Source organism: Periophthalmus magnuspinnatus, chromosome 13, assembly GCF_009829125.3.
Source record: "Periophthalmus magnuspinnatus isolate fPerMag1 chromosome 13, fPerMag1.2.pri, whole genome shotgun sequence".
NCBI classification, from domain to species: Eukaryota; Metazoa; Chordata; class Actinopteri; order Gobiiformes; family Gobiidae; genus Periophthalmus; species Periophthalmus magnuspinnatus.
This window is the reverse complement of record NC_047138.1, coordinates 7,953,306-7,977,273: the sequence shown is the minus strand read 5'-3', so window position 1 is coordinate 7,977,273 and position 23,968 is coordinate 7,953,306. Positions and strand designations below refer to the sequence as shown.

Below are 23,968 nucleotides of genomic sequence, written 5' to 3'. Positions count from 1 at the left end.
GCATCCTGCTGCTATAATCAGACTCGGGCTGTGCGGGCGGCGTCGCCATTTCCCTCCTGTGCAGCGGAGTTTAAAGGCGAGTAGCGGCAGCTGAATGAGCGGAAGCAGCAGTGATCAGCCGGGGTCCGCCGTGTTTCTTCGGGATGAGAGGGGCACAGTTTGACCGGAGTGAAGCCAGCTGTCAGCGCCTTCCAGTCAAACACTAACCGGATACACACATCACAGCATTTTGTTTTTGTTGTCGGCAGATCGTCTTCATTCCGCCCTCGCCTGGTGCGCGTCTGTCACAGCCCAGTCCAGATTTGAGACCATCCAAGGTGGAGACGGGGTCCGACAAAGCAGCGGAGGCGGTGGACAGCTCGGGTTGATGTTAGAGCCCATCGAGGTTTCTTACGACAAATCAACACACCGTTTACCATTGTAGTAGTATCTGATTTTCCCTGAAGTGAGCGAAGATGTCGGGGCAGAGCATTACGGACCGGATCACTGCAGCCCAGCACAGTGTAACGGGATCCGCTGTGTCCAAAACAGTGTGCAAGGCAACTACACACGAAATCATGGGCCCGAAAAAGAAACATTTGGACTGTGAGTATCATATGACTCAGTACTATTGATTTTACCGCAGATTTTCAGTTTTACGGGATGTAGTGTCCCGATTTGTGTCGGTTGTGATTGTGCCAGGCCTCAAAGCCTCAGCCAGGCTACATGCTACTGCTAGCTCTGTCACATTTACTACTGTTTTATTTCATTATTATTTCATTCTATGCGTTCAGGAGACTATTATACAACTGACACACGTTTTGCTACATGTAATAACACTTTAATTTATGTGGAGTAGTTTTTACTGCTAAATATTGCTTACTAAGTCTTGTTTGCTAGCTGTCTGCTTGTTAATCTGCAAATCTGTTTTCTGTTTTCTTTATTCCTGAATATCCACCTCTGTGCATTATACATGTCCTTTAAATTAAAACATCTGTGCAGATTAGATTTAAATCTGCACACATTATAACCTAGTTTCACGTTCTCATAGCCTAGTTTGCTCATTTTTTATTTGCACCTGTCCTGCAGCAGTGCAACTCTGTGATTGACTCAGAAGTAACAGTGCTATTATGTTATACTGGCCCCAAACTATTATGTTATACTGGCCCCATACTATTATGTTATACAGGCCCCAAACCATATTGTTTAACTGTCATTTGTAAGGTGAAATGGTGTTGTGTTTCATGTGTGTAAGAGGAGACATATCCTTAAGTTTCAAATAGTATTCTTTACAATCTTGTCTTATAAAATGCTGTGTATGTAGTGCTGTCTGTGTGTACTTACTGCACATCTTATTGATCTGCACTCACAAATGCATGAGGTCGGTAATGAAAGTGATTTTATGAAGCTATCACCAGGACCCTTTAATAATAGGAAAAAATTTGAATGCTGTATACCGGAGGATTATATTACATTTCCCAGACGTTATGGTTATGTTTCCTATAGAATCTCAATGGAACTGCACAGGTTTAATCTAGTCACATGGCTCTACTATTCACACACAATCCAGTTTGGACCTCTTTTTAATAACTTCTCTTTGGAATGACTTAAAAATCGTTGGGGACCCAAATTTAGGTCCCGATCCCCAGGTTGCTGTAGCGGATAACAGGAAATCCCACCCAGACATGGAGAAAAGTTATATTCACACTAAAATCCATTTTCAAGTGTATATTCTGGGTAAGTCCTGTTTTGGTTTAGCTTGGACTAATGTAAATTGTGTGTGGTCCATTCTAGTCCTTTTTTAGTCCTGATCTACTCCAGGTTTATAGTCCCAGTTTAGTAAAAAAAAATGTTGGCACAGTTTGAGTCCTAATTTAGATTTGGTTTGGTCACATTTTAGTCTGGGTTCAGTCCTGGTCTACTTTTGGTTTAATTTTGGATTTAGTCCCAATTTTGATTTAGTAATTGTGCAAGTGTGAATGCACCCTTAGTCATATTTGGATTAAGTGTCATTCTATAGTTAAAAGCTGATGCATTTGTGAAGTTCTTAGTCTTTTAATTGTGGAGGTTAATAGAGAGAATAGAGAGAAGATTAACGCCTCATAGGTAAGCCCAATCAGCAGTGATTGATGTGTCAGCCTTCTCGTGGTTACAGTGCAATAGCATGAGTCATAAAATCATGCAGGCTCCCTTCTACATTGGCTGAAGTTTGTGTGTCAGCCAAATGTTATCTTTATTCGTCAGGCCGATTGGCAATTATATTCAATGCTTCAGTCATTCTGCTCACTGTATAACTCTTTGATACGATAATGGAAGTCTATAATTTAATAATTTGCTTCCAATAATTTACACAATGCTAATTTATTTGTTCATGAGAAAATACCAGAAACATATGAATCATATTGATAAAATACAAAATAAATAGTATACAAGTTATTTGAAAAATCTCAACATACTGCTAAGTACTGTACTTTTATGCCAAATGTAAATCTGATATTCAATGTAATTATCCATTCTGCCTTATTAGCATGTTATATTGATGCACAGTTGAGTGAGTATCATCCTGGTTACCTACTGTTGGGTTGGTAAAACAGAGCTGCCCTGTTTTGAAGGAGCACAGGACCTGGAGACAGTGAAGCCATGTTTCCATTCAGTACAGATGTTATTATAATCTTAGACTTATGGACTTTGCCGTATCAACATTGAAAGCACTTGAGGTTTCTTTATTATAGTATGGCTATCTTCAACATATAATTGTTTGACTACCACCTATCGGATTCATTGGTACTTGGTAACATATGTTTTGTGTTACGGTATTTATGAGTGGATTGGCAGTGTTTACATTATTGGATATGGGATAGCGTATTTATTTGTTTGTAAATTCCCTCCCTGTGTTCATTGATATGCTGTTTTAAAAATATATAAAAATATATGTTCTGTGGAGTTACCATTGCTGTCATCTTCTAAGCTCAGTTCAGCCACCCATGCCAAATGCTCTGTCTCCAGAAGGTTATTCTGTCCTACTTAGAGTCTCCCGCATTTTGTCCAATGTAGGACAGGAAGAGAGGCCCATTTACCCCACCAGCCTGATAGAGACAGTGAATGGACAGGCCATGGATGTTCTTACCATCATTGTTCAGCAAACACTGACAAAAGACCCTATCAGGGAGGAGTTCTTGCTTATATATTTTTGTGCTCTGCTGTTCAGCTTTCTAATAGTTGTCTTAGTTTTTGTGAAACCCAGATTTGAACATTGTTAATAATTTAGTGTTACTTAGTGGTTATTAAGTCTTTAATATTCTATTGATACTTGTTGGACTTGGTCTTTTTCTTTCTAACAAATTGTGTTGTTGTAGCATTTTAAAACGTTTATAATTACTACTATGTCAAAATTCTTTGCCGTTATTTGAAACATTTCATAAATAGACTTCTGTGGTTATTACATTAAACCCATCTTAAACATTTGATTTATTTTTGGGGACATGGGTATGACTCATAGTTGCCCATTTCCAGTTCTGACCTAAAAACGAACTGCGCACATTTAGGGATGCACCAGTATGGTACTGGTATCGTGATATTGAACATTTTGGTGGATTGGATATTGGCTCCTATTTTGGTCTATACATTGGTCTAATAAAGTGATTTACTGGGTATTGTTGTGCCAAAACATCATATCGGGTATCGGCAGATACTTAAAGCCAAAGTATCATCATCAGTATCAGAACAGAAAAACACTGGATCAGTTCATCCCACAGAGGGACATTTGCTTTTGACCCTTGTGGGTGGATAAAGTGTAGTATAATAATTGAATATTTTATTGTTTCAGATTTGATCCACTGTACAAATGAGATGAACGTGAACATCCCACAGCTGGCCGACTCTCTGTTTGAGCGGACCACGAACACCAGCTGGGTGGTTGTCTTCAAGTCTCTCATCACCACACACCACCTCATGGTCTATGGCAATGAGGTAAAATCAGTAAAATCTAAGTCTAACAATTTAGTAACTGTAATAACACCATTGTCTCATACAATTATTATTAATTGACTTAAAGAATCTCCTCCCCCTCTGTAGCGTTTTGTTCAATATCTGGCTTCCAGGAATACACTATTCAACCTCAGTAATTTTCTGGACAAAAGTGGGTTACAAGGTAAGGCAGATGTCTTGTTTTACCTCTCAGGATGCTATGAATAAAAGCTGAAAGAAACATTGATTTTTTTTTCCCCACAGGATATGACATGTCCACCTTTATTAGGCGGTATAGCCGGTACCTGAATGAGAAAGCAGTTTCATATAGACAGGTTGCCTTTGACTTCACAAAAGTTAAAAGGGGGTGAGAATTCATATAAATTATTCAGTTGTGACATACCTTCATTTAGTAGTATGGTATTTATGGTATAATACCTTCATTCAAGTAGTGCAAACCAAGCTGTATTGAATCCTGTGTAAATCATGTTTATGAACCTCTTAGCTTGTTTACGTGTTTCTTAATCTCTGCGTCTGCTTTGCATCCATCTCCTCTCTGTATCACAGGGTGGACGGTGTAATGAGAACCATGAATACAGAGAAGCTGCTCAAGACAATTCCCATTATTCAAAACCAAATGGATGCACTCCTTGATTTCAATGTAAGTATGAGGGCCTTCTATGGTTTTTGGTATTGTAAGTAGAGACTAGGAAGAATACCGCAAAATAATAGAGTTTGCAAAATTGTTATAGTGCAATATGATAATGATAATGATATGATAATAGTGTTACTGTTAATATTAGGTCTTAGAATCTATAGTAATCAAAGATCCACCTGTATAAAACTGAATAGCACCAATCCCATTCTGAATTAAGAGAGAACAATACTTTTTATAATGTTATTTACATGATGATCTTGGGCAGTGATTTACGATAAAATACGGCAAACAGAGAAGTACTATATTGGTGGTAGATCTGTGAAATGGTTCTATTTAAAATTGCACTGTCCTTGTCAAATAAATAAAATAATTGCTATATCTCTCAAAATGAATGCTTCTTCTGTATATTGTGCCTTCTAAACATGGTTGGTCGTTTTTCCTCAGGTCAATGCCAATGAGTTGACTAATGGAGTGATCAATGCAGCCTTCATGCTCCTCTTCAAAGACTCCATCCGGCTCTTTGCAGCTTACAACGAAGGCATCATAAACCTGCTGGGTAACGCTCACTTTGACCTCTGCATTAACATAATGGTGTATTTTTCCACACAATGCTTGCTAATGTACTGTTTTCTCATTAAAAATAGAAAAATACTTTGACATGAAGAAAACTCAGTGTAAAGAAGGACTAGATATTTATAAGAAGTTTCTCACTCGAATGACCAGAATATCGGAATTCCTCAAAGTAGCTGAGGTAACGAAATGTTTCACCACTGTATTTGACTGTTAATGCAAAAATATAGAAAAATAGTACATCTACAAAAAATAGTACTTCTAAGTGACATAGTCATAATTTTCTATTCACAGCAAGTAGGCATTGATCGAGGTGATATTCCTGATCTCTCACAGGTAAGCAACTGTTTTAGTCTCACACCAAATCATTTATCATCTTTGTTCAAGGAAATTTACATCCAAACAAAAACATAAAGACATTATAAAATTCAAAATTACTGTATGCATGAAGTCGTAATTGCATGTAGCCAGCCAGTCTTGATCCTTTGATTCACCTCCACTATTGTTTGTACCCTGTCTTTCAATAGTAACAGTTCTCATTCTAGCACAGTTGATGATAGACTAGTTTGCTTTAGAGTCATTATAAGAATGAAATCCGTTTTGACCACAGCTAAATTGCATTGTCCTCTGACTGTCACCACCTTTCTATTCTGTATTCTCCCTTTATCTTTCCACTTTAGTTCACAGTTTGTGTAAGTACTATCATTTCACTTCTATATCTGTGACTTGCTTCAGTGTTGTCTTTTTGCATGCCTCTGCTCTGAATCTGTCCCCTCCATTTTGGGGGAAAACAGTTGACGGAAAAAACTCTTGCTGTGGTAATTCATGTTCATTTTGGTCATGTTGAAGTCCTAGAGCATCTACACCTACAGTATTTAAATGGCCACCCTGTGTGTTTAGTCAATTCAACTTTAGATAAATTGCTGCCATTCCACACAGATGGTATTGTCATCCTTATGTAGCTTTTGGCTCCAGTCATTGACCAGTGGTAGGTAACTATTAATTAAAATGTAAAACAATAAAAAATACCCCACATCCAGACTAATAAATGGCTGTTTGGTGTTGTGTGGTTCCAATGTGCTTACCTACCACTGCTGTTATGGTGTTGAAGTTATATGGAAAAAGACATGCATATTTTAAGGACACAACATGCATTAATACATGCCCTGTGTCAAAACAGGCTCCTAGTAGCCTATTGGAAGCTCTGGAACAGCACCTGGCATCTTTAGAAGGAAAGAAGGTGAAAGACTCCACTGCTGCCAGCAGGTAAGCTAATCTTGTTTCTTCTTCATTCAAAAAAAAGTGACATGATCATGAAACATGAAATAAGGCAGATTAGTAACATGAAATTCTACTTGTACAGGGCTAGCACTCTGTCAAACGCTGTCTCATCACTGGCCAGCACGGGTATGTCTTTCACAAAAGTTGATGAGCGCGAGAAGCAGGCAGCATTGGAGGAGGAGCAAGCGCGACTTAAGGCTCTGAAGGTAATCAGTAAATAAAAGTTTTGAGCAATGTGACATTTAATTAATTTCTTTATTCACACAGGAGCAGCGACTTAAAGAACTTTCCAAGAGGCCATCGTTTTCTACGACAGACACATCACCAGTCTCCACCACCGGGGGCACTATTAGCACAGCACCAGCCATAGACCTCTTCTCTACACCCAGCTGCTCTAATGGGTATGTGTCTTATTAACTATTACTGATCTAAAATATAGCAAAAGTGCATTTTTAACAAGAAAAGAAGCAGTCATACCGCTGCTTCTTTTCTTGTAAAAAAAAATCAGATCTGTCAAAATTAGATCTATTATCAATTGCAAAACTAGAGTTTTTACAAGTTGCTATGTTAAGTTTTGGGATGAGAGAGGGTTATGCACCCTGCTTAGGTTGTCTGTCTAAAAATTTGTGAACACTAGTGATCTATATCCTACCTACGTCTCATTCTCAAGGTTTGAGAATCAGGTACCCCAGCTTCTAATTAAAACTGAAAAACAAATAATGGCAAATATATGTTCTCATCTCCTCTGAAAATGTGTCCCCTGTGACTGCATACAGAGCGGTGAAGATGGACAGTGACCTTTTCGACTTGCCATCATCCTTCCAGGCCTCAGTGCAGTCAGGCTCTGGGGGGCTTCCAGCAGCGTCTGCATGGGCTGGTAGGACACACCGCTCTCTCACTAAGTTCTGCCCCGTCTGTTCTTCTGCATGCTCTCCCGCTCTTGTTTTTGTCTAAATCTGATGGCCACATTCTCCACTCTCTGTCTCTGTCTTTCTTCTCTGCCTGCGTAGATCCTTTCACCTCTGCAGAAGCTGGAGATGAGTCCATGCCAAACCTTAACCCTTTCCTCTCCAAACTCGTTGTCGATGCCTCTCACTTACCTGTTGTGTCCTCCGACGGTGTTAGCTTTTCCTCTAGGACGTCTGCTCATGAAATGTTTGGTGGTAATGACTCATTTTGTTTCTCTTCTTCTCACTCATTCCTTTGTAATCACTTGCTAGCATGACTAGCTGCATGGTAAATGTGCAACTATACCTCCAGTGTTGATGAATGTCCTATCTTGTTTCCTTTCTGACTCTTATATTGTGTTGCCTTTGTGAAGTCCAGTTATCAATGTTTTAAGATCAATAGCCCAGCCTTATAAAAAAAAGCCTTCTTGTACATTTTACTGCAACTAAACTAATATTTTTTTGTTCATTTACCAACACTATTTTTGATTTCCCAGATCGTTACAATCCCTTTATTGACACAAACTCAACAGCCAATAACAAACGCACAGTGCGGATAGAGCACTCCGTCTCAGGTACTACTGTGAAACTCCATCTCTGCCTATGTTTTTAACAAACATAGGGTCATTTCATAACAATGGACAGAATATAAAATCCCTTCATTTTGGTCCCCTTACTTTTAGCTCTTCAACACACTTATATCAAAAATCTTTTGATTTCTTACTTTCTTCTTGCATTGCTTTCATTTCTGATGTGTCTTTGGCTGGACTGTGAACAGTCTTTCTCTGCTCTCTCTCTTTGTCCTGCATTTCGCTCCTTGTGGTGTTTTAGACTCCTTCTGTGGCCCAGTATCTATTGCCCAGCACCTCCCACATCAAGCTCCCTTCCCCACAGAGCCCTCCACAGTAACAGGTCTATTCAAAGGTAGAGTATTATGGGCTTGTACAACTGTAGACAGACTTGTTATATTCTGCTTGAAAGCTTTTATGTCCCTTTGCATTAATGGTCATAGACATTCTTAAACACTTTGTCTTTTTGTGTTCCTGATAAATCTCTTATTTCTCACAGGATACGCTCCACCGCATGCCCCCCAACAGCCAGCAGGGGGACTTCATGTTGACTTTGAGTCTGTTTTCGGAACAAAAGCCACTGATGGTGAGGCTCTTGTCTTTACAGTAGCTAGATGTGCAAGTGTGTTTAAGTAAGGTGGATGTGATTTGCACATGAGCAATCAAAGACAGGCCTTACACACAGCTGTTGTCAGTGGTTACCTTGTTATAAAAGCCCTACATGAAAAGTAAAATACAAGGAGGTCTAACATTCCTTGAATTCCAATGAATTTTGCAACAGTTTATGCTTTGTTTGACAAAGATTGGAAGGTGAAGTTATGTTTGGCCCTCACAAATAGATAAGTTTAATGTTGCATGTTAATATTGTGCCTAGAGATATAGCATAAGAGATATTTTTCATACATTTTTATTTGTCCTATAACACATGTTTAAGCAAGTATAATTTTAATCTTATTTTAAAAATACACTTTAATATACTTTATATGAAATGCTTGTCTTATTGGAACATGAAATAGATTAAATATGACTGCACTGTCTACATGTATCCATTTAAAACAGTATTACAATATCTGATACACAATGTTCTTTCCTAGACATTACTGGGGGCATTCTGAAACCCACTCTTGCTGGCTCCAACCAGCCGTCCAATCAACAGCCAGAGAAGCTGGTCTCAGATGACCTTGACTCTTCATTGGCTAACCTTGTTGGCAGTATGTTTTAAACAATGCTTTGATCTTAATTTCTATAAACAGTTGTATTGGTACAAAACAAATTTAACCTTTCTTTTCAGATTTGGGTATTGGCAACGGCACAATGAAAAAGTAAGTTTAAATATACTTTAAAAGCATTGACCAAGTCACTGCATCACTTTGCAATTGATGCTGACATCCAGTGTCTTAATGCACAGTGACATCCACTGGAGCCAGCCTGGAGAGAAGAGGATGACCGGTGGCACTAACTGGCAACCCAAAGCAGCACCCACTACAACCTGGAACCCTGTTTCTATGGTGATTACAAGACAGTTCTGCATAGTCCTTACTTTGCATTGCTCAGCCACCTCAGCGGCTTTGTTTTATTTGTATACTTTGTATGAGTATAGTGTAGGTGTTTACTGTGAAGTAATATAACTGTCTTTTCAGCCGCCGTCAGTCATGGCCTTTCCCGCCACTACACCCACAGGCATGATGGGATATGGCATGGTGAGCAAGGCATAACAAACTACAAATATTTAGATTCAGTGCATTGGATATATATTAATATAAAAACATGTATTAATTATTTGCATTAGTAACTACTTGCTTTGTTAATTTCCTTCTGAAGTGTTACATAAACATCAGACAAAAATGATTTGTGTGTGTCATGTTGCAGCCTCCACAAATGGGCTCAATGGGAATAATGAATCCACCCACGATGATGTACAGCCAGCCCGTAATGCGGCCACCCAACCCCTTCGGCTCTGTGTCTAGTGCTCAGGTGGGTGCAAAGTACTGGAACTACTAGTGATGTCAGTGTTATCAGACTCAGTAAATGCATTGTGCTGCCATGCGCTCCATAATTAGTCTCTGTAAGATTTGTATGAATACGACGATGACAGTTTGAACAATAGACCCTTCACTCTGAGCAGAAAGGGACAAACTGTGAATCATCTCCCATATTTTGTCTCCCAGTTATTTTCTAAATGTCCTTTTATTAACACATGTGTGATCAGTCTAAACTTTTCCAATACTAATCTCATACCTGGTTCAGTCTGACTCTTAGTTCTCCTCTTGTCCTGTACTTCCTGTTATTTCTTCCCAATTAGCCCTCCGCAGCCTCTAGTCCTTCCAGCCAGAGTCCTCTCCGCGCCCCTGGACAGGACCCATTTGCACACCTCTCTCTCAAGGATTTCTTGTAGAGGATCTGTTTAGGTACAGCATGCTCTTTGCTTGTAGTCATTGCATGAACACTTGTTAACCTGTGTTATTAAAACATATCTTGTCATGCACTCTTGTTCTCTGTCCCGCCTGATTCAAAGGTCTTTTAAATAATGCTATAGTGTTTTCAATTATTTATTTTTTTACTATTAAGACATAACACAATGGCCATTGTGATATGTTTAGCTTTTGATTGTCTCACCTGAAGTTTGTGACACTTTGAGAAAAAAACTATTCCCGATCCCAATTTTTTTGTTTTATTTTATTCAGATTTATAAACAAAGAAATATCTTTCAATATTAATTTCCTGAAGATAAACAATTCAGACTTTTAATTAGTGCCATTTAACACAAACTAATTTTGCCATTTTATTAAATGACTGAATCTCAGGCTTGATAAAAATTTGATTAAATGCACAGCCCTTGTCTATGTTGGCAAGTTGTTGTAACACTTGGCTGATCTGCGTCATCAGCTGTTCTGCCACATACTTTTTAAGTACAATTTAAGTCGCAATTTAAGTAGCAATTTGTTTTTTTCTTTACTGATTATAGATCTTGCCTTTCTACAGATGCAGTTCATGTGAGTTTGAAGACGTGTTTCTCTGAGGGTGAAGCTAAGCTGATGTCCTGGTCCTGCAGAGAAACAGGCCCAAACACAGACATGTCAGGAACACAATGGTGCAACGACTGTCCGAAACCATGGTAATCATGTCCCAGTGACGTTTGGCGAAAGCTCACGCCCATTCTTCTGTAACTCGTCCAAGATGTCAAGTGACTACCCACCCCCCGAGGATCCCTGACCAATTTTAACGGTGTAACCTGGAAAATACATTTGAGTGCCGATAAACTTTAAGTACTTGGAAATGCTGTGGTTGGATGTGGAGTACGTGATCTGAGGGGCAGAAGCGGGCAGCGAACTGTGAAAGACGAGCAGGGTATTTCCTTGATGCATTCATCCTTTCACTTTAATTGTCACAAAGTAGTGATGCTACTGACGTTTACACCTGTTTAGTTTTTTGTTCTTTTTTACTGTGTTCACGTAGACATTCCTTGTGTGCTGGTTGTATTTATTTATGATTGTCTGGGTAAAAATATTGTCACTGAACACCTGTGTGAGGGATTCAGCATCAAACAAGGATCTCAGTGAGAGGTAGAGTAAAAATAATGATATAATTAAAGTACACCTAATAAGCGGATGATAGAGCACTAAATATTCTCCAGTTTTGTGTTTTGTAAAGTTTTCCTAGACGAGAGATTTCACAGTCTCCTTTGTACTTAAAGTTCAAGGGTTAGAGTAAGAGTAACTTGTATGTAGTCAATTCTGTGCCTAGGGTTTTGATCAATCAACCACTTTTTATCCACCAACCGGACATGTCGCATTTGGAGTGGGCTCCATCTGCTTTGAACTCGGAATGCCATTGACTCACTGACTGAATATTTAAGGCTGCCTTTTCTCTGAATGTGAAAGAGTTGTCTTCATGTTGCACACATCTTTCCATGCTACAGTCACACAGTAGTGAGAGTGTGCTAGTTGCTGCATTTACAGGAAAGGCTGATAGATTAGATGTAAAATAATTGTATAAAAGATCCAGAGTGGATTTGAGAAGCACTGTTGATCGGTGCTATATGTATATAAAATTGTTGTTTAAGTGCAAAGTGAAAGATGTATGAAATATGAAAGCAATTCAATCAAATTTAACTCTTCCTAAATTTATTTGAGAATATCTTCTGCGTTTGTTGCTGCAGATAATGTTCTTTATGTAATTAAAATCTGTAGCAGACAATAAAGTCGTTTCTTTCTTTTACAAATAAAGAGCAGCTTCCACAAACATTACAAGACTGTTGCAAATTAATATATATTTCAGTTGGTGTTTTTTAAAATAGTCTTTGGGCCTATTTAGTGTTTGATAGACAGATAATTAACAAAAAAAACCAAAAGATTGATATATGGTGATATTTGTATAAATAGTGAAATATTAATGCTTGAGACAAATCAGCTGTTTCCTTGTGATGACATGTTTGATCTGGCTCCGGTTTTCCTGGTCAGGGGAGGGTTGTCCACACCCTTTTGACAAACACAACCTGTGGATGTTGAGGACACCTGCTGGCGGCAGACCACAACTACACCGCACATGGCTCGGTAGCGCACTCTGTCAAAAGGCTCAACGGTTCAATGTATATCATTAGATGTGATAATTGAGGTCTAATGTATTTTGTGGAGCAGATTAAGGCGCTTTTCAAAGTGCTCTGATGCGAGGGGCAGATGCTTGAGGAGTGACTGGAGTGTTTTTTCTCTTGAGTCCGCCCCTCAACTTCTGATCAAGACGTGAGCTCCTCCATCAGTGTCTAAGCGGACCTGACCAAGAGGTAAAGAAGCTCTTAACTTATCACCACTGCACAATGCCACTGGACTTTAGGAGCAGATAGACCAAAGGTAGGCTGCAGTTTACTTTTCAATACAGCAGAGGAGTGAGTTTTTATTGTAAACATGTTTGAACTGGTTATGGCTGACTAACTTTTGACTGAGATAAAAATAAATAAATAAATAAATAAAAATCTCTGACACTTTTATTACTGATCTATTAATTGATTAATTGTAGTTTCTGGGCATATATTTATTTATTTATTTATTTTGCCTAAACAAAACCAAAATTATTTTATTGTTTATTTGTTGTTGTTTTTTAGTTATTGTTTATTTGTTACTAAGTAGTAGTAGTAGTAGTAATAGTAGTAAACTGTCTGCACTAAATGTATAGTTAAAAGCATATTTTTAGTTATGTATATTTGCTTTCTTATATTGGCAGTCAGCATATTGTATTCACATTGTCCAACACTGCAGGTCCTGGTGTTCCTTATAGTCTGGCTACCATCGGCTAAAGGAGACAAACAGGATGATTGACCTGAGCCACCTGACGGAGGAGGAGCAGGAGGCCATAATGACTGTATTGTCTCGGGACGCAGAGCTGAAGAGGGCTGAGGAGGAGAGGATACGGTACTTCTTCTTCATGCACATTTTGCAATGCCAGAAATGCTACATATGGATATAGTAATCAAATTGTTAAAGTGCTAAGTGTAAAGTCTAATTCAAATTAAAATCTATCCAGGTAGAAGTATGAACCTATAATAAGATCTCATACTTCCATTGGTAGGAGTCGTCATCCTTATAGCTACCTGTTTGTTACTATATACTGCAAGACTTATAGGTGGTTTTGTTGGTTTAAGTGCATTGCCTGGGAGCTAGGCTTATGTTTAATGACACGTTTAAGTTAACGTCATGTTATTGAAGTAACGCAGTTTTATTGCTATTCCAAGTTTTTCAGAGTCATTCATTGGGCAGTTTTGTAAGAGGGGGCTGAAGTGAAACAGTAAACATGTTGTTCAAGACTGGCTATTTTTCTGACCATAATAGAATAACACAATAACAGCTTGGGCAGATACAGACGTTGCCTTCAATGCTGAGAAACCTCAATGTGAGATGTGCAATTCAATTAGAGCCAAGTTGAAGTCGACACATGAGAGGGGATCATGCTGCTCAGCCAGACTGAAATAGATGGCCCCAGAGACACAGTGGTGACGGACTCACAGCCTTTTCATTTCATAGCCACCATGCAAAGTATCTGTTCTTTTTTAGAAAAGGACACAAGAAACACAAAATTTGGATATGAAATAGAACTAAATCACACAGGTCTTGCTGTAGTTCTTCTGAGCACACTAGATTTACTGCTTAAGTCAGGGGTAAATTGTTCATGGAAAGAAGCAAGTATCTTTTAATGGAGAAAACATTATCAAACAAAGTTCTCCCTAGACCTTTAATTTTGTATTAAATAAAAGTGGTCCTCAACATGAAGGGGAATGCACGCTGTGTTTGGAGCAGCAGTGTAAAAGGATTAGGGCAGCAGTCTGTAATAATGTACTGCCCTTTATTCACATGACCACAAGCTCTCCATCCAAACAGAGAGGAGCTGGTATGAACATTTGAAGATCTGATTCAGTTTGAACTTTCTAGAAATATTTTCTGTTGCTTACGCTTTAGCTAAATTAAAGCTCAAAGCAGCAGTTGTAATCTAAAAATAAGAATGAAGACACACACAAATGCACAAATCTTACTCTACTGCTCTACTACTGTTGCCAACATTACTATCATCACCAACACTTTTCATTACATTGTGTAATACAGTGCATTTAAATGACATTTTTGTAGTAAAATAATTTTATAGGAATGACATTCTAATCTCTGAAACACCACTAAATCTAATAATGTTCTTCAAAGCGGTTTTGTGTGTTTCAATCAACTCTCAGACTCTAACTACATCAATAGACAGTTGTGTTAACTCTGTGTAACTTCATAAACAGTGAAGCATTCAGAGTTCCTTTTAGAGAGCACATGTACAATTTAAATATGTTTTCTTCTTTTCTTTATTTGACATTTTTAATAATCCCAATGAAATAATCAACAGCAAACAGACTCTGTAAAACCTTGATATCAAAAGGGCTCAAATTGTAGTGAGCTGCCGTAACATGTAGTTTCATGACTTGGTATTTTTCCTTTACTTTAGAAAACTGGAGACTGTCCTCAACAGTGGCACCCAGCAGTCCAACAGCAATCTGAAGTACTTTACTGGAGAGTGGTTTTATGAGGCTAAGTCCAGCAGACACATGGACAAGATTCACGGATCTGAACTCATCCTGGCTTCCATCAAACGGAGGAAGTCTGCTCTGGGTGAGATACTAAACCAACAACTCCTTATAATGTCAAATAAAGACACCTGCTTTGATAAGACTTTTCTAGTGCAGATGGCTCCATAAGAACTGAAAGATCCAAATCTCCCAAGAATCAGGGCTCAGACCTGATCCCTCCACCAAAACCTGCAAGAACCTGGGATGCACTACAGCCACAGGAGATGAAGTATGGCATTATTACAGCAATATCTCTGCAACAGTCTGTTATACCTTTACTCACTGAGTAAGAATGTAGTGGTAATCAGATTGTCATACGAACCCAGTGTCTTCTGTAGTTGTACAGTTAGTACATTTCCTCTCCTTTGTCTTGGACTCACATGACAGTAGTACCTCACTGAGTTGGAAGCTCATTTTATTACTTTCAATAAGTGTGCAGTGCCCCGTGACTCAGTCTGAGCAAACAAAGGTGGTGCTGACTGTGAACAGTTGTGTTCTATGGATGAACAACAGCATCCTGCTACACTTCAGGAGCAGGTGTGAGGAGTTTGCTCTCCACATATAGTAAAAATCATTCACACTCAATAGTTAAGATGAATCCAATCATATACACATTCACAATATATAGTTCTAGACAATAATTACATTGTAACCTTGTAAGAATTTATTAACCCTAATAACTGTTCTACCAATGCTTTTTTCAGCCCCACTGAAAAAGAAGCCCTCCAAATTCGCTCCCCAAGAACGGTCAGGGTGTGCTTAATATTACCTTTATTTTACTTTTTTAATGTAATGCAATTATTTTTGTTTTGTTCATCAGCCACGACACAACCCTTTTAACCGCGCCTCTCTCCTTGTGGTTGATCCACCTGAAAATACAGTAGATGTTTCAAATGGTGCAGAGAAACAATATCCAGGTTAGTTGCTAAAAGTTGGTTTTCTAATTGTAACTCTGAATCCTGTTCTGTGAGTTTACTTTAATAAATGTATTTCTTTCATGTTTTAATGTGAATACTTTGCTAATCTACTAATGTAAGTGATGTTTTGCTTCTATATTATTTCAATAACTGATCAACAACTGTTCAGGGAGTTGTCAAACCCCAGCTGGCTCTGTGACCTCTGATGCTTCCTCTGCTGGTTTTCGGCCAGTACCCAAAAAGAGGACATTTCTCTCCAGACGCTCCAGTGCTGCCCAGGGCCTGGAGACTTCGGGTCATCCTGCCGGGGTTGTGCCTGCTCCAAGACGCAGCCTGCAAAATGGTTCAAGTGGAAGCTCTCAACAGTCTAATGTTAAGCCTCAAGATATAAGCACAAACACAGATGCTACGTCACCAAAGCAAGTCACGGAGTCTTCTCAGGCTTGCTCTAGATCTAATTTGGAGGGAAATGCACCTGCACCAGTGAAAAACCGGTAACAGCACAGCCATTCATCATCCTAAAACTTCTAATTAAACTTGCTTATCTTTTGCCTGTGTAATTTCAGTACTACCTCATACATCACAAGAGATGAGGAAGCTGAGGATGGACAGGACAATCTCACACAAAAGCCACCTGTAACCACGGAAACGGTCCCCCCACTCAGCAACAATAGCATTCACCATTCAGAGGGCAAGAACACCAGCAGTGTGGGGTCAGCAAGCAGGCAGGAGCTAAGCTTCACCCAAAGTAGTGTGGGTAAGAAACAAAATCATTGAAAATGGCAAAAATCTTCATAGAAATAACACACAAATTGTATGTTATTTTTTATTAGCAATAATCTGTATTAAGTTTAAATGTTTAATACTTTTGCAGCAAACCACAAAAAAATGTAATCTTTCTATGAAATTCAGATTTTTTTGATGATTATCATGATTATATCAATGTCTAACAAAAATCAGAGCACCACAACTTTGAAAAGCTTCAGACTTCAACAAATTAGTAAGGGATATTATATAAAACACTGGCTGTACCTTTTTCTTTATTGTTTCAGCTGCTGAGCCACCAGTATCTTATGAGCTGAATTATATAGATAAGTCTGATCAACAAGTGCAAGCCAAAACTAAACAGGAACTTAGACTAAGCTCTCAGACAACCAGCCCCAACGGAGAGAAGGACGACTCCATCACCAAGGTGCTGGACTGGTTTAGCCGCAGCACTGACAGCAGTAATTGGCTCAACAACAATGATGAAAAGATCACAAAAAGCTCTAGTGATGTCTATAATCAACTCAACACAGAGGCACATCCCGAAACTGGGAAGTCACATGTCCCTATAGAAATACACAAACAACAGGATACACTGGCAACAGCACCGCCACCACTTGAAGACAACAGTAATGAAAATCAACATGCCAAAATTTCTCATCTGAAATCTTTTTGGGAGAAAAGCAATAGTGGAAACAAAATATTTATCAGCAAATCAATCACATCGAGTGACAAAGAATCAAAGACCAGCAAAGATGAAGAGCACTGTGATAGCCAATCAACTGCAAGCATACACAATGACATGGGTGTACATAAGGATGTCACTAATCAAGAAAAGACTGATAAGACACAACAGAAAGAAACTCATTCAATGTTACAGAGTTTAACTGCACCAGGAATACAGTTAGAAAAAATATCAACTGCCTCCTTATTTGCGCCAACCATACAACCTAATGGTATTTCACAGGTGGTTGAGCACATACAATCTGAAGAAATAAACAAGAAAGAAAAGAGAATCCCTGAGTCTCAGGTTCAAGCTAAAGACAATTTGGAGTCAGACAAACTTGTGCACCTCAAGCCAAATGGACAAATTAGTCCTAAAGTTCAAATATACGGTTCAAATGAGGACATGAACAGGAGAAACTATGGAGATAGAAGTCCTAAAAGCGCGCCCATTAAAGACAAAAGCCCAGTGTTAAACAGACATGTCGGCGCACAAGATGTTCCACTGAAGGATAAAGAAAGAATCAAGCATCTCAAATCATTCTGGGAACAGGAAAGAGCAAAAACAGGATATATTGTGAAAACCAGAGCAGACCTTAAATCCACAAGTGCGAAACTAAACAAAAGACATGCCAAGTCTGAGTTTGATCTGCAGTTAATTGGGAAGAGCTCTGATAGTGAGGAGGAAAACAGACCCCTGCAGCACTTAAGTGGGGTTCAGTCGAATCAAAAGGCGGAAAAGACATCTCCAAGTTTGGGCCAAAGGCAGTTCAAGACTTTGCGTGAGTTCTGGGGTGAGGCCTTGTCAGAATCCAAATCGTTTACATCAGACAAAACTAGGAGCCCTAAATGTAAAGAGCTGCCATTACATGAGATCAAATGCGGTGACTCTGACATAAGCAGTGAGAAACCCAGCTCAAGACCAGCCCCTCCTCCTTATAGGCCGAGGCTGCCATTGGACAAGCAGACCGGATCAAGATTGGAAAGTAAAGCCAACCACTTGAATAATCACAGTACACCAGATACTATGTGCCAAAGAGAGGTCAGAAGAAGCTCCAAAGACTCAGGGAAAGGGCCTAAAACCAGAAAGGAGAGTTTTAGCACTTCCAGCAGTCGTATGAACTCATTTCGTAGGGCAAAAAGCATGTTTTCACTCAGCACTGATGAAACTGATCAGATTCAAATTGACATAAGCCCTGTCCATTCTCAAAGCAGGAAGCAGAGGGCCAGTACTGAGAAGGGCGCAGGTCTGCGAAGACACTCTGAGGACACAGAGACACTGACCCCTCGTGCACGGGCATTTGTGCCCACAGACTACAGGCACTACTTAGGCATGACCGATAAGACCAGTGCCCACACCTCCATGGCTCTACAGGACAGACGACCAAAAGAGGTCAAAGTGGACTATGACAACAGCAGAAGAGGAAGCAAGACACAGCAGCGCCCTCTGTCCCCAAGCTACAGCGGTACGGATACGTTCCACGAGTCCCCGAACAGTGCATTAGAATCCAGTCCCAACTCCAGGCTCAGTTCAAATCGTGAGTAACCTGCATTCTTTTGGCCCCATATTATATGATAGCTTTTTATTAAAAGCGTAAAATGACAAAACAATTCACAAAGCACATGCTTTTCTTAATCTTTGTAATAGGTCCATATGACATTATCTAAATAGATTTTCCACTAATTGGACCTTGCATGCAGTCATGAGTCACAAAGCGTTATTTTGTTGTTCTAAATGAACCAACTAGCATTTACTTCATATAAGTCAGAGAAAACTTATTAGAGAGATACAATCAAACATGCTTTATTTACAATTGTATAAAGGTAAAATGTAACTTTTTTGATGGAAAGTATGTCACCTGAAGATGCTTTGCACAATATTCTATTAAATGTATCTGTCTCCATGGGAACAAACCGGTGACGCCACAAGGCCAAGTTACAAGTCAGATCAGTGAAGAGGTGACCCCACTCACTGTAAAAAAAAAAAAAAAAGAGCAAACAGCTGGCAGAACCCCCACCAGAAAAGTGCCCTGCATAATGATCGATGACCACTTACATGGCCTTACTATCTAAATATAAATATATCAAATCTACAAACTACTACTCTACTCAATAAAATAGCCAGTCTTTTTTCATGACCACAAATGCAAAATCACCCAGTACAGCAGTGAAATTACGTAAGTTATCTCTATAACTTAAGCCTTTTATGAGGTGAGATGAGGCTCTGTCAGAACTCTGTGTACCTGCAGCTCAGTTTGAGAATAAATGGTCTAAAACAAAAATATTTCTCCGTATGATCACACTCCTAGAGTTTGACAAGCGCGTTGACTCTGCTGTCTATCCATAATACTCTATCCTGTCTCTCTGTTGGTAGAAGTTTCTGTAAATAAACTGAGAACTCACAGTAAGCTCACTATGTTTATTTTGTGGGCTGGGTACTTTGTCAGAGTTACACTAGTTTATATGAACAAGGCAGTGTTACGATCTATACACTGTTTTTTGCCTTACACATTCTAGTCAGTGCTGAATTACTACGACGGGGTTCAGCTGAATCAGTAGTGCAATAAGTCACTTTTCAAGTTGAGGGAAAGCAGTTGCAAGTTGGCAAAAGATGACTGAATTAACTTGGCAACAATAACTGTCAATCCCTATCGAAATGTACTGAATGTTTGTTGTTCTCATACTTAAAATGTTAATTATTTTAAACTGGTTTCTTCACATCTGGCAAACTTTGAATGAAAATCAGCTCAAACCTTGGGTGCATTTATGATGCCAATTAATGTGCAATATCACTTAAATAAATACATAAACTAAGTCCAAGTCAAACAAAGGGAAATAATGACCTGTAATATGCTATATGCTGTTTGTTCTATTCATGCACAGGCGAAATTGACAATGACAGTCCTGTGAGACGTGCGCTGAGGAGAGCAGAAGCACGTCCCAAGAATCTGGCTAAAAGTCTTGAGGACATCACTGCAGTGTCCACCCCACGTAACTAAAACACCACTTCTTATTCTTTATACATATTTTTTTGTTTCTAAATACTAATAAATCGAAGTTTGGTGTATAGGTTCAGAAAGAAGGCAGGAGCTGTCTGTAGATCAAAGGTCCAGCAGTGATGGTATGACCTGTGTTAGTTATTTTTTTTCTTCTCCAAGACCATTTTGATCATATACTCCTTTATTTCAGGATCCTCTCTGCCTTCTCCAATGTCATCTTTATTTATGGACCCAGAGCACACAAAGAAGATGAGCAAGTCTGTCCCATCCTTTTTACAGAAAGAGGTACAACCCCATCTCAATGTGAATACTGGCCCCACAATTAAAAACAACTGTTTTTAATTGCGGGGCCAGCAGAAACTTTATTCTAAGGTTTCTGCTGTGCTCCTAGTTAAGTGGGAGTGTGATGACCATGTACAGCGGGGACTTTGGGAGCGTGGAAGTGCAGGGGACCATCCATTTCTCCATTCACTATGTGCAGAAGCTCAGAGAGTTTCACATCTTTGTAGCTCAGTGCAAAGACTTGGCTACTGTTGACCCCAAGAGAGGTCGCTCTGATCCGTGAGTGCTCTGACTGCAAGAATCCACTTTGATTATCACTTCATATACAGTAAATAACAACTGAAAACTCTACCTATTTGTTTAAAAATAGTGCAATGAACGGTTTCACTCTTAGCGCACTGTTAAAAGCTTAGTTTCCCTGCATGTAAAACTAATTTATTTGAATATTTAACTATTTCTTTCTAAGGTATGTCAAAAGTTACCTGGTTCCAGACAAGGCTAATCTAGGAAAGAGAAAAACATCTGTGAAAAAGAAGACACATAATCCAGTATTCAACGAAATCCTCAGAGTAAGCATCATATTTTCTTGTCACTTTCTTTTTCTTTTATATAACTTTGTCTATTTTGTTTGTCCTATCAGTATCGCGTTCGCATGGAATATCTCAAAACACAGACCTTAATTCTCTCTGTTTGGCATCATGACACTTTTGGTAAGAACAGTTTTCTGGGCGAGATAGACGTGGATCTCTCCAAGTGGGACTTTGACCACACCCAGATGAACTACTTAGCTCTAAAAGCCCGGGTAAGAATGGTATCCGCCCTCACGCACACACAAGACAAGCTGCATTATTCCTATTCTCAACAAAATAATAGAAGACATCTTAGTATAGTGTTCATACAGCTCAGTTCCTAGAGTTCATATGAGATGGTTATATCACATACACAAGACCTGTATCACATATTTTCACTTCTTTCCCATGAGTGCAGTCTAATCTCTAACATTATAAACGTTACATTTTAACCAGGTAAATGTGATAGATGTTTTTGCTTTAATACTGTGTCAAAATAGGAATCACCACTGGTACACAAACTAAAATCACTTTATCTGCTATTTATTCTGTCCATATGCTGTACTGGCCACTTATTACATAATAGTTTGTAGCCTTATAATTTTTCTCTACTTGCACAATGTTATAATCATAATTTTAACATCTTTGTATCTTCACTCCATTATGTATATTCAGATATTAGTTAAATAGTTAAATGGTTCAATTTAAGTGTATTATAATAGTTTTTTATCTTTATTGTTAATTGCATATTTTTATTGTCCTTGTTCGTTGTTCTCGCACCCTGTGTTCCCCTTTATGTGACAAATAAGGGAACTATTATCTTAAATGAAAGCTAAACTGTTCAGCCACCTAATGAGTGCACAATACAGTTTTGCATTGGGTCACACTGTAGCACCGTTGCTATTGTTATTATTGTGTTTTATTCTTGCCTTTTTAGACATATCCTACTCTCACGCTCCCTAACTGCAGAGGGGAGATGAGGATAGCCATACGTTATGTGCCACAGATTGGTCAAAGCGATGGTCTGTTAAATTTTAGACTAATAATAATAATAATTTTTATGCACACAACAAAATTGTTACGTAAGGTCTTGTGCTGTTGTTTTAAAGGTTTGGCCAAAGTCGGCCCTAACAGTGGAGAGATTCACATTTGGGTGAAAGAATGCAAGAATCTTCCAATGATCCGAGCCACTATCGATCCTTATGTTAAGTGGTATGAAAATACACATTCGTGTACATTCGTGGCTGTACATTCGTGCACCTGTTGTATGTCTTTTATACTAATACATGTATTTTCTGCAGCTTTGTTCTGCCAGACACAAGCAAAAAGAGCCGCCAAAAGACTCGTGTTTTGCGTGGCACGACTGACCCAGTATTTAACCACACCATGGTGTATGACGGCATCAGACAGGCCGACCTGACAGAGGCCTGTGTCGAGCTCACGGTCCTGGACAGAGACAGACTGGCCACCAACCTTCTGGGTGGGCTGAGGCTTGGGGCTGGCACAGGTAACCAACTATCATCTGATAAACCCACTGTAATGAAAACACTTATAACAACTACACCTAATTAGCTGTAATAAAGCATGAACAAAAGTCATACTGTCATAAAGTCATACTAAACAAACAATTTATTAAGACTGAGTCAGGCTTTAGTAAACCTAACCCTTAATTAAGCAGTTACTAAACCTGAATTATTGTTCATTAAGACTAATTAAAGTGTAGTTATTATAATTTGTAACTAAAAAAGGTTACGAGAACAAAAGCTTACAGCTCACAATACAATTTAATTCCAGCTTTTTTTCCAGAAAAGGTCAATGTGTCAAACAAACCCAGTCCTGTTGCCAGAGTTCAATACCAGTAGGGTGTTAACAGTTTGTATATGTTCAACAATTGAGTGTTCTCATGGGACAGGCACTGAAGTTCATCTATACCATTTACAACTACTATTGGGTGATTTGCAAATCCCCTAGGGCCTAGGATCTATTTCAGGACAAAACACAAAAGACCACTGAGCTGCTAGAGATCTCAGGGGAAAATGACGTTAGACCAGGTGAGTCAAGCTGGGAAATGCTAGAATATACTGTTCATATTATGCTTGTATTGTACTCTATAGGCAGAAGTTATGGTTCCCTGGTGGATTGGATGGACTCTACAGCATATGAGGTGGCTCTGTGGGACCGCATGATGGCTTCTCCCAATGAATGGGTTGAGGATGTACTTCCCTTGCGATGGCTCCACTCTACAAAGACTACTTCTAAATAGGAAGACTGAAAACACAGTACAATTAATTTTTAACATTTTATCTAAAATAACCATCCAGCATTGAAAACGCTCTTAACCATTTTTAATACTTATTTTGCTGCAGTACACCAGTTGGTTTGCTATAAAGCTTACTTATAACTGCATTTGCACATCTTTGACAGGTAACTCATATCTTCACTGACACACATATTCTACAATACTAAAAGTGTAAATGAGGATGAAAACACTGAAATGTTAACAGTATTGTTTTGTGAATCTGACTGCTTATGTCTTTACTGTTTGACCTTATGTTTTTCAATAAAAGCAGTATGACCAAAAAACGGTGTGTATTCATCTTCTAAACATACAAGGCTATGGCGCTGATACACATATGATGGTATTCATTTAGCA

At 38.9% G+C, this 23,968-nt stretch overlaps 2 protein-coding genes across 14 annotated transcripts; both read left to right on the top strand.

Annotated features, from left to right (window-relative positions):
- On the top strand, nucleotides 1–12,214 carry picalmb (phosphatidylinositol binding clathrin assembly protein b). 13 transcript variants are annotated; one of them, XM_033976699.2, is made up of 23 exons: nucleotides 1–585; nucleotides 3,806–3,948; nucleotides 4,054–4,129; nucleotides 4,210–4,312; nucleotides 4,513–4,606; nucleotides 5,048–5,159; nucleotides 5,248–5,354; nucleotides 5,468–5,509; nucleotides 6,354–6,439; nucleotides 6,537–6,660; nucleotides 6,722–6,855; nucleotides 7,231–7,331; nucleotides 7,465–7,617; nucleotides 7,899–7,976; nucleotides 8,233–8,325; nucleotides 8,470–8,556; nucleotides 9,065–9,181; nucleotides 9,262–9,292; nucleotides 9,379–9,478; nucleotides 9,611–9,670; nucleotides 9,840–9,944; nucleotides 10,273–10,378; nucleotides 10,953–12,214. In XM_033976699.2, exons 1-22 carry the CDS (start codon nucleotides 456–458, stop codon nucleotides 10,363–10,365), a joined length of 2,169 nt encoding a protein of 722 aa, XP_033832590.1. In that variant the 5' UTR covers nucleotides 1–455; the 3' UTR covers nucleotides 10,366–10,378; nucleotides 10,953–12,214. The 13 variants fall into 13 exon arrangements, with proteins under 13 accessions (XP_033832590.1, XP_055081838.1, XP_055081839.1 ...); XM_055225863.1 differs by lacking the exon at nucleotides 7,899–7,976 and having other exon boundaries at nucleotides 2–585; XM_055225864.1 differs by lacking the exon at nucleotides 8,233–8,325 and having other exon boundaries at nucleotides 2–585.
- A 480-nt stretch (nucleotides 12,215–12,694) lies between these two features.
- Nucleotides 12,695–23,837, top strand: sytl2b (synaptotagmin-like 2b). Its single transcript, XM_055226116.1, has 19 exons — nucleotides 12,695–12,817; nucleotides 13,223–13,375; nucleotides 14,940–15,103; nucleotides 15,178–15,289; nucleotides 15,765–15,807; nucleotides 15,881–15,977; nucleotides 16,147–16,471; nucleotides 16,544–16,734; nucleotides 17,030–19,003; nucleotides 20,349–20,456; nucleotides 20,536–20,586; nucleotides 20,655–20,749; nucleotides 20,856–21,025; nucleotides 21,213–21,315; nucleotides 21,387–21,548; nucleotides 22,253–22,337; nucleotides 22,425–22,527; nucleotides 22,617–22,822; nucleotides 23,430–23,837. The coding sequence occupies exons 2-19, from the start codon at nucleotides 13,275–13,277 to the stop codon at nucleotides 23,576–23,578; spliced, it is 4,239 nt and encodes a 1,412-aa protein (XP_055082091.1). The 5' UTR covers nucleotides 12,695–12,817; nucleotides 13,223–13,274; the 3' UTR covers nucleotides 23,579–23,837.
- Nucleotides 23,838–23,968: the final 131 nt, after the last annotated feature.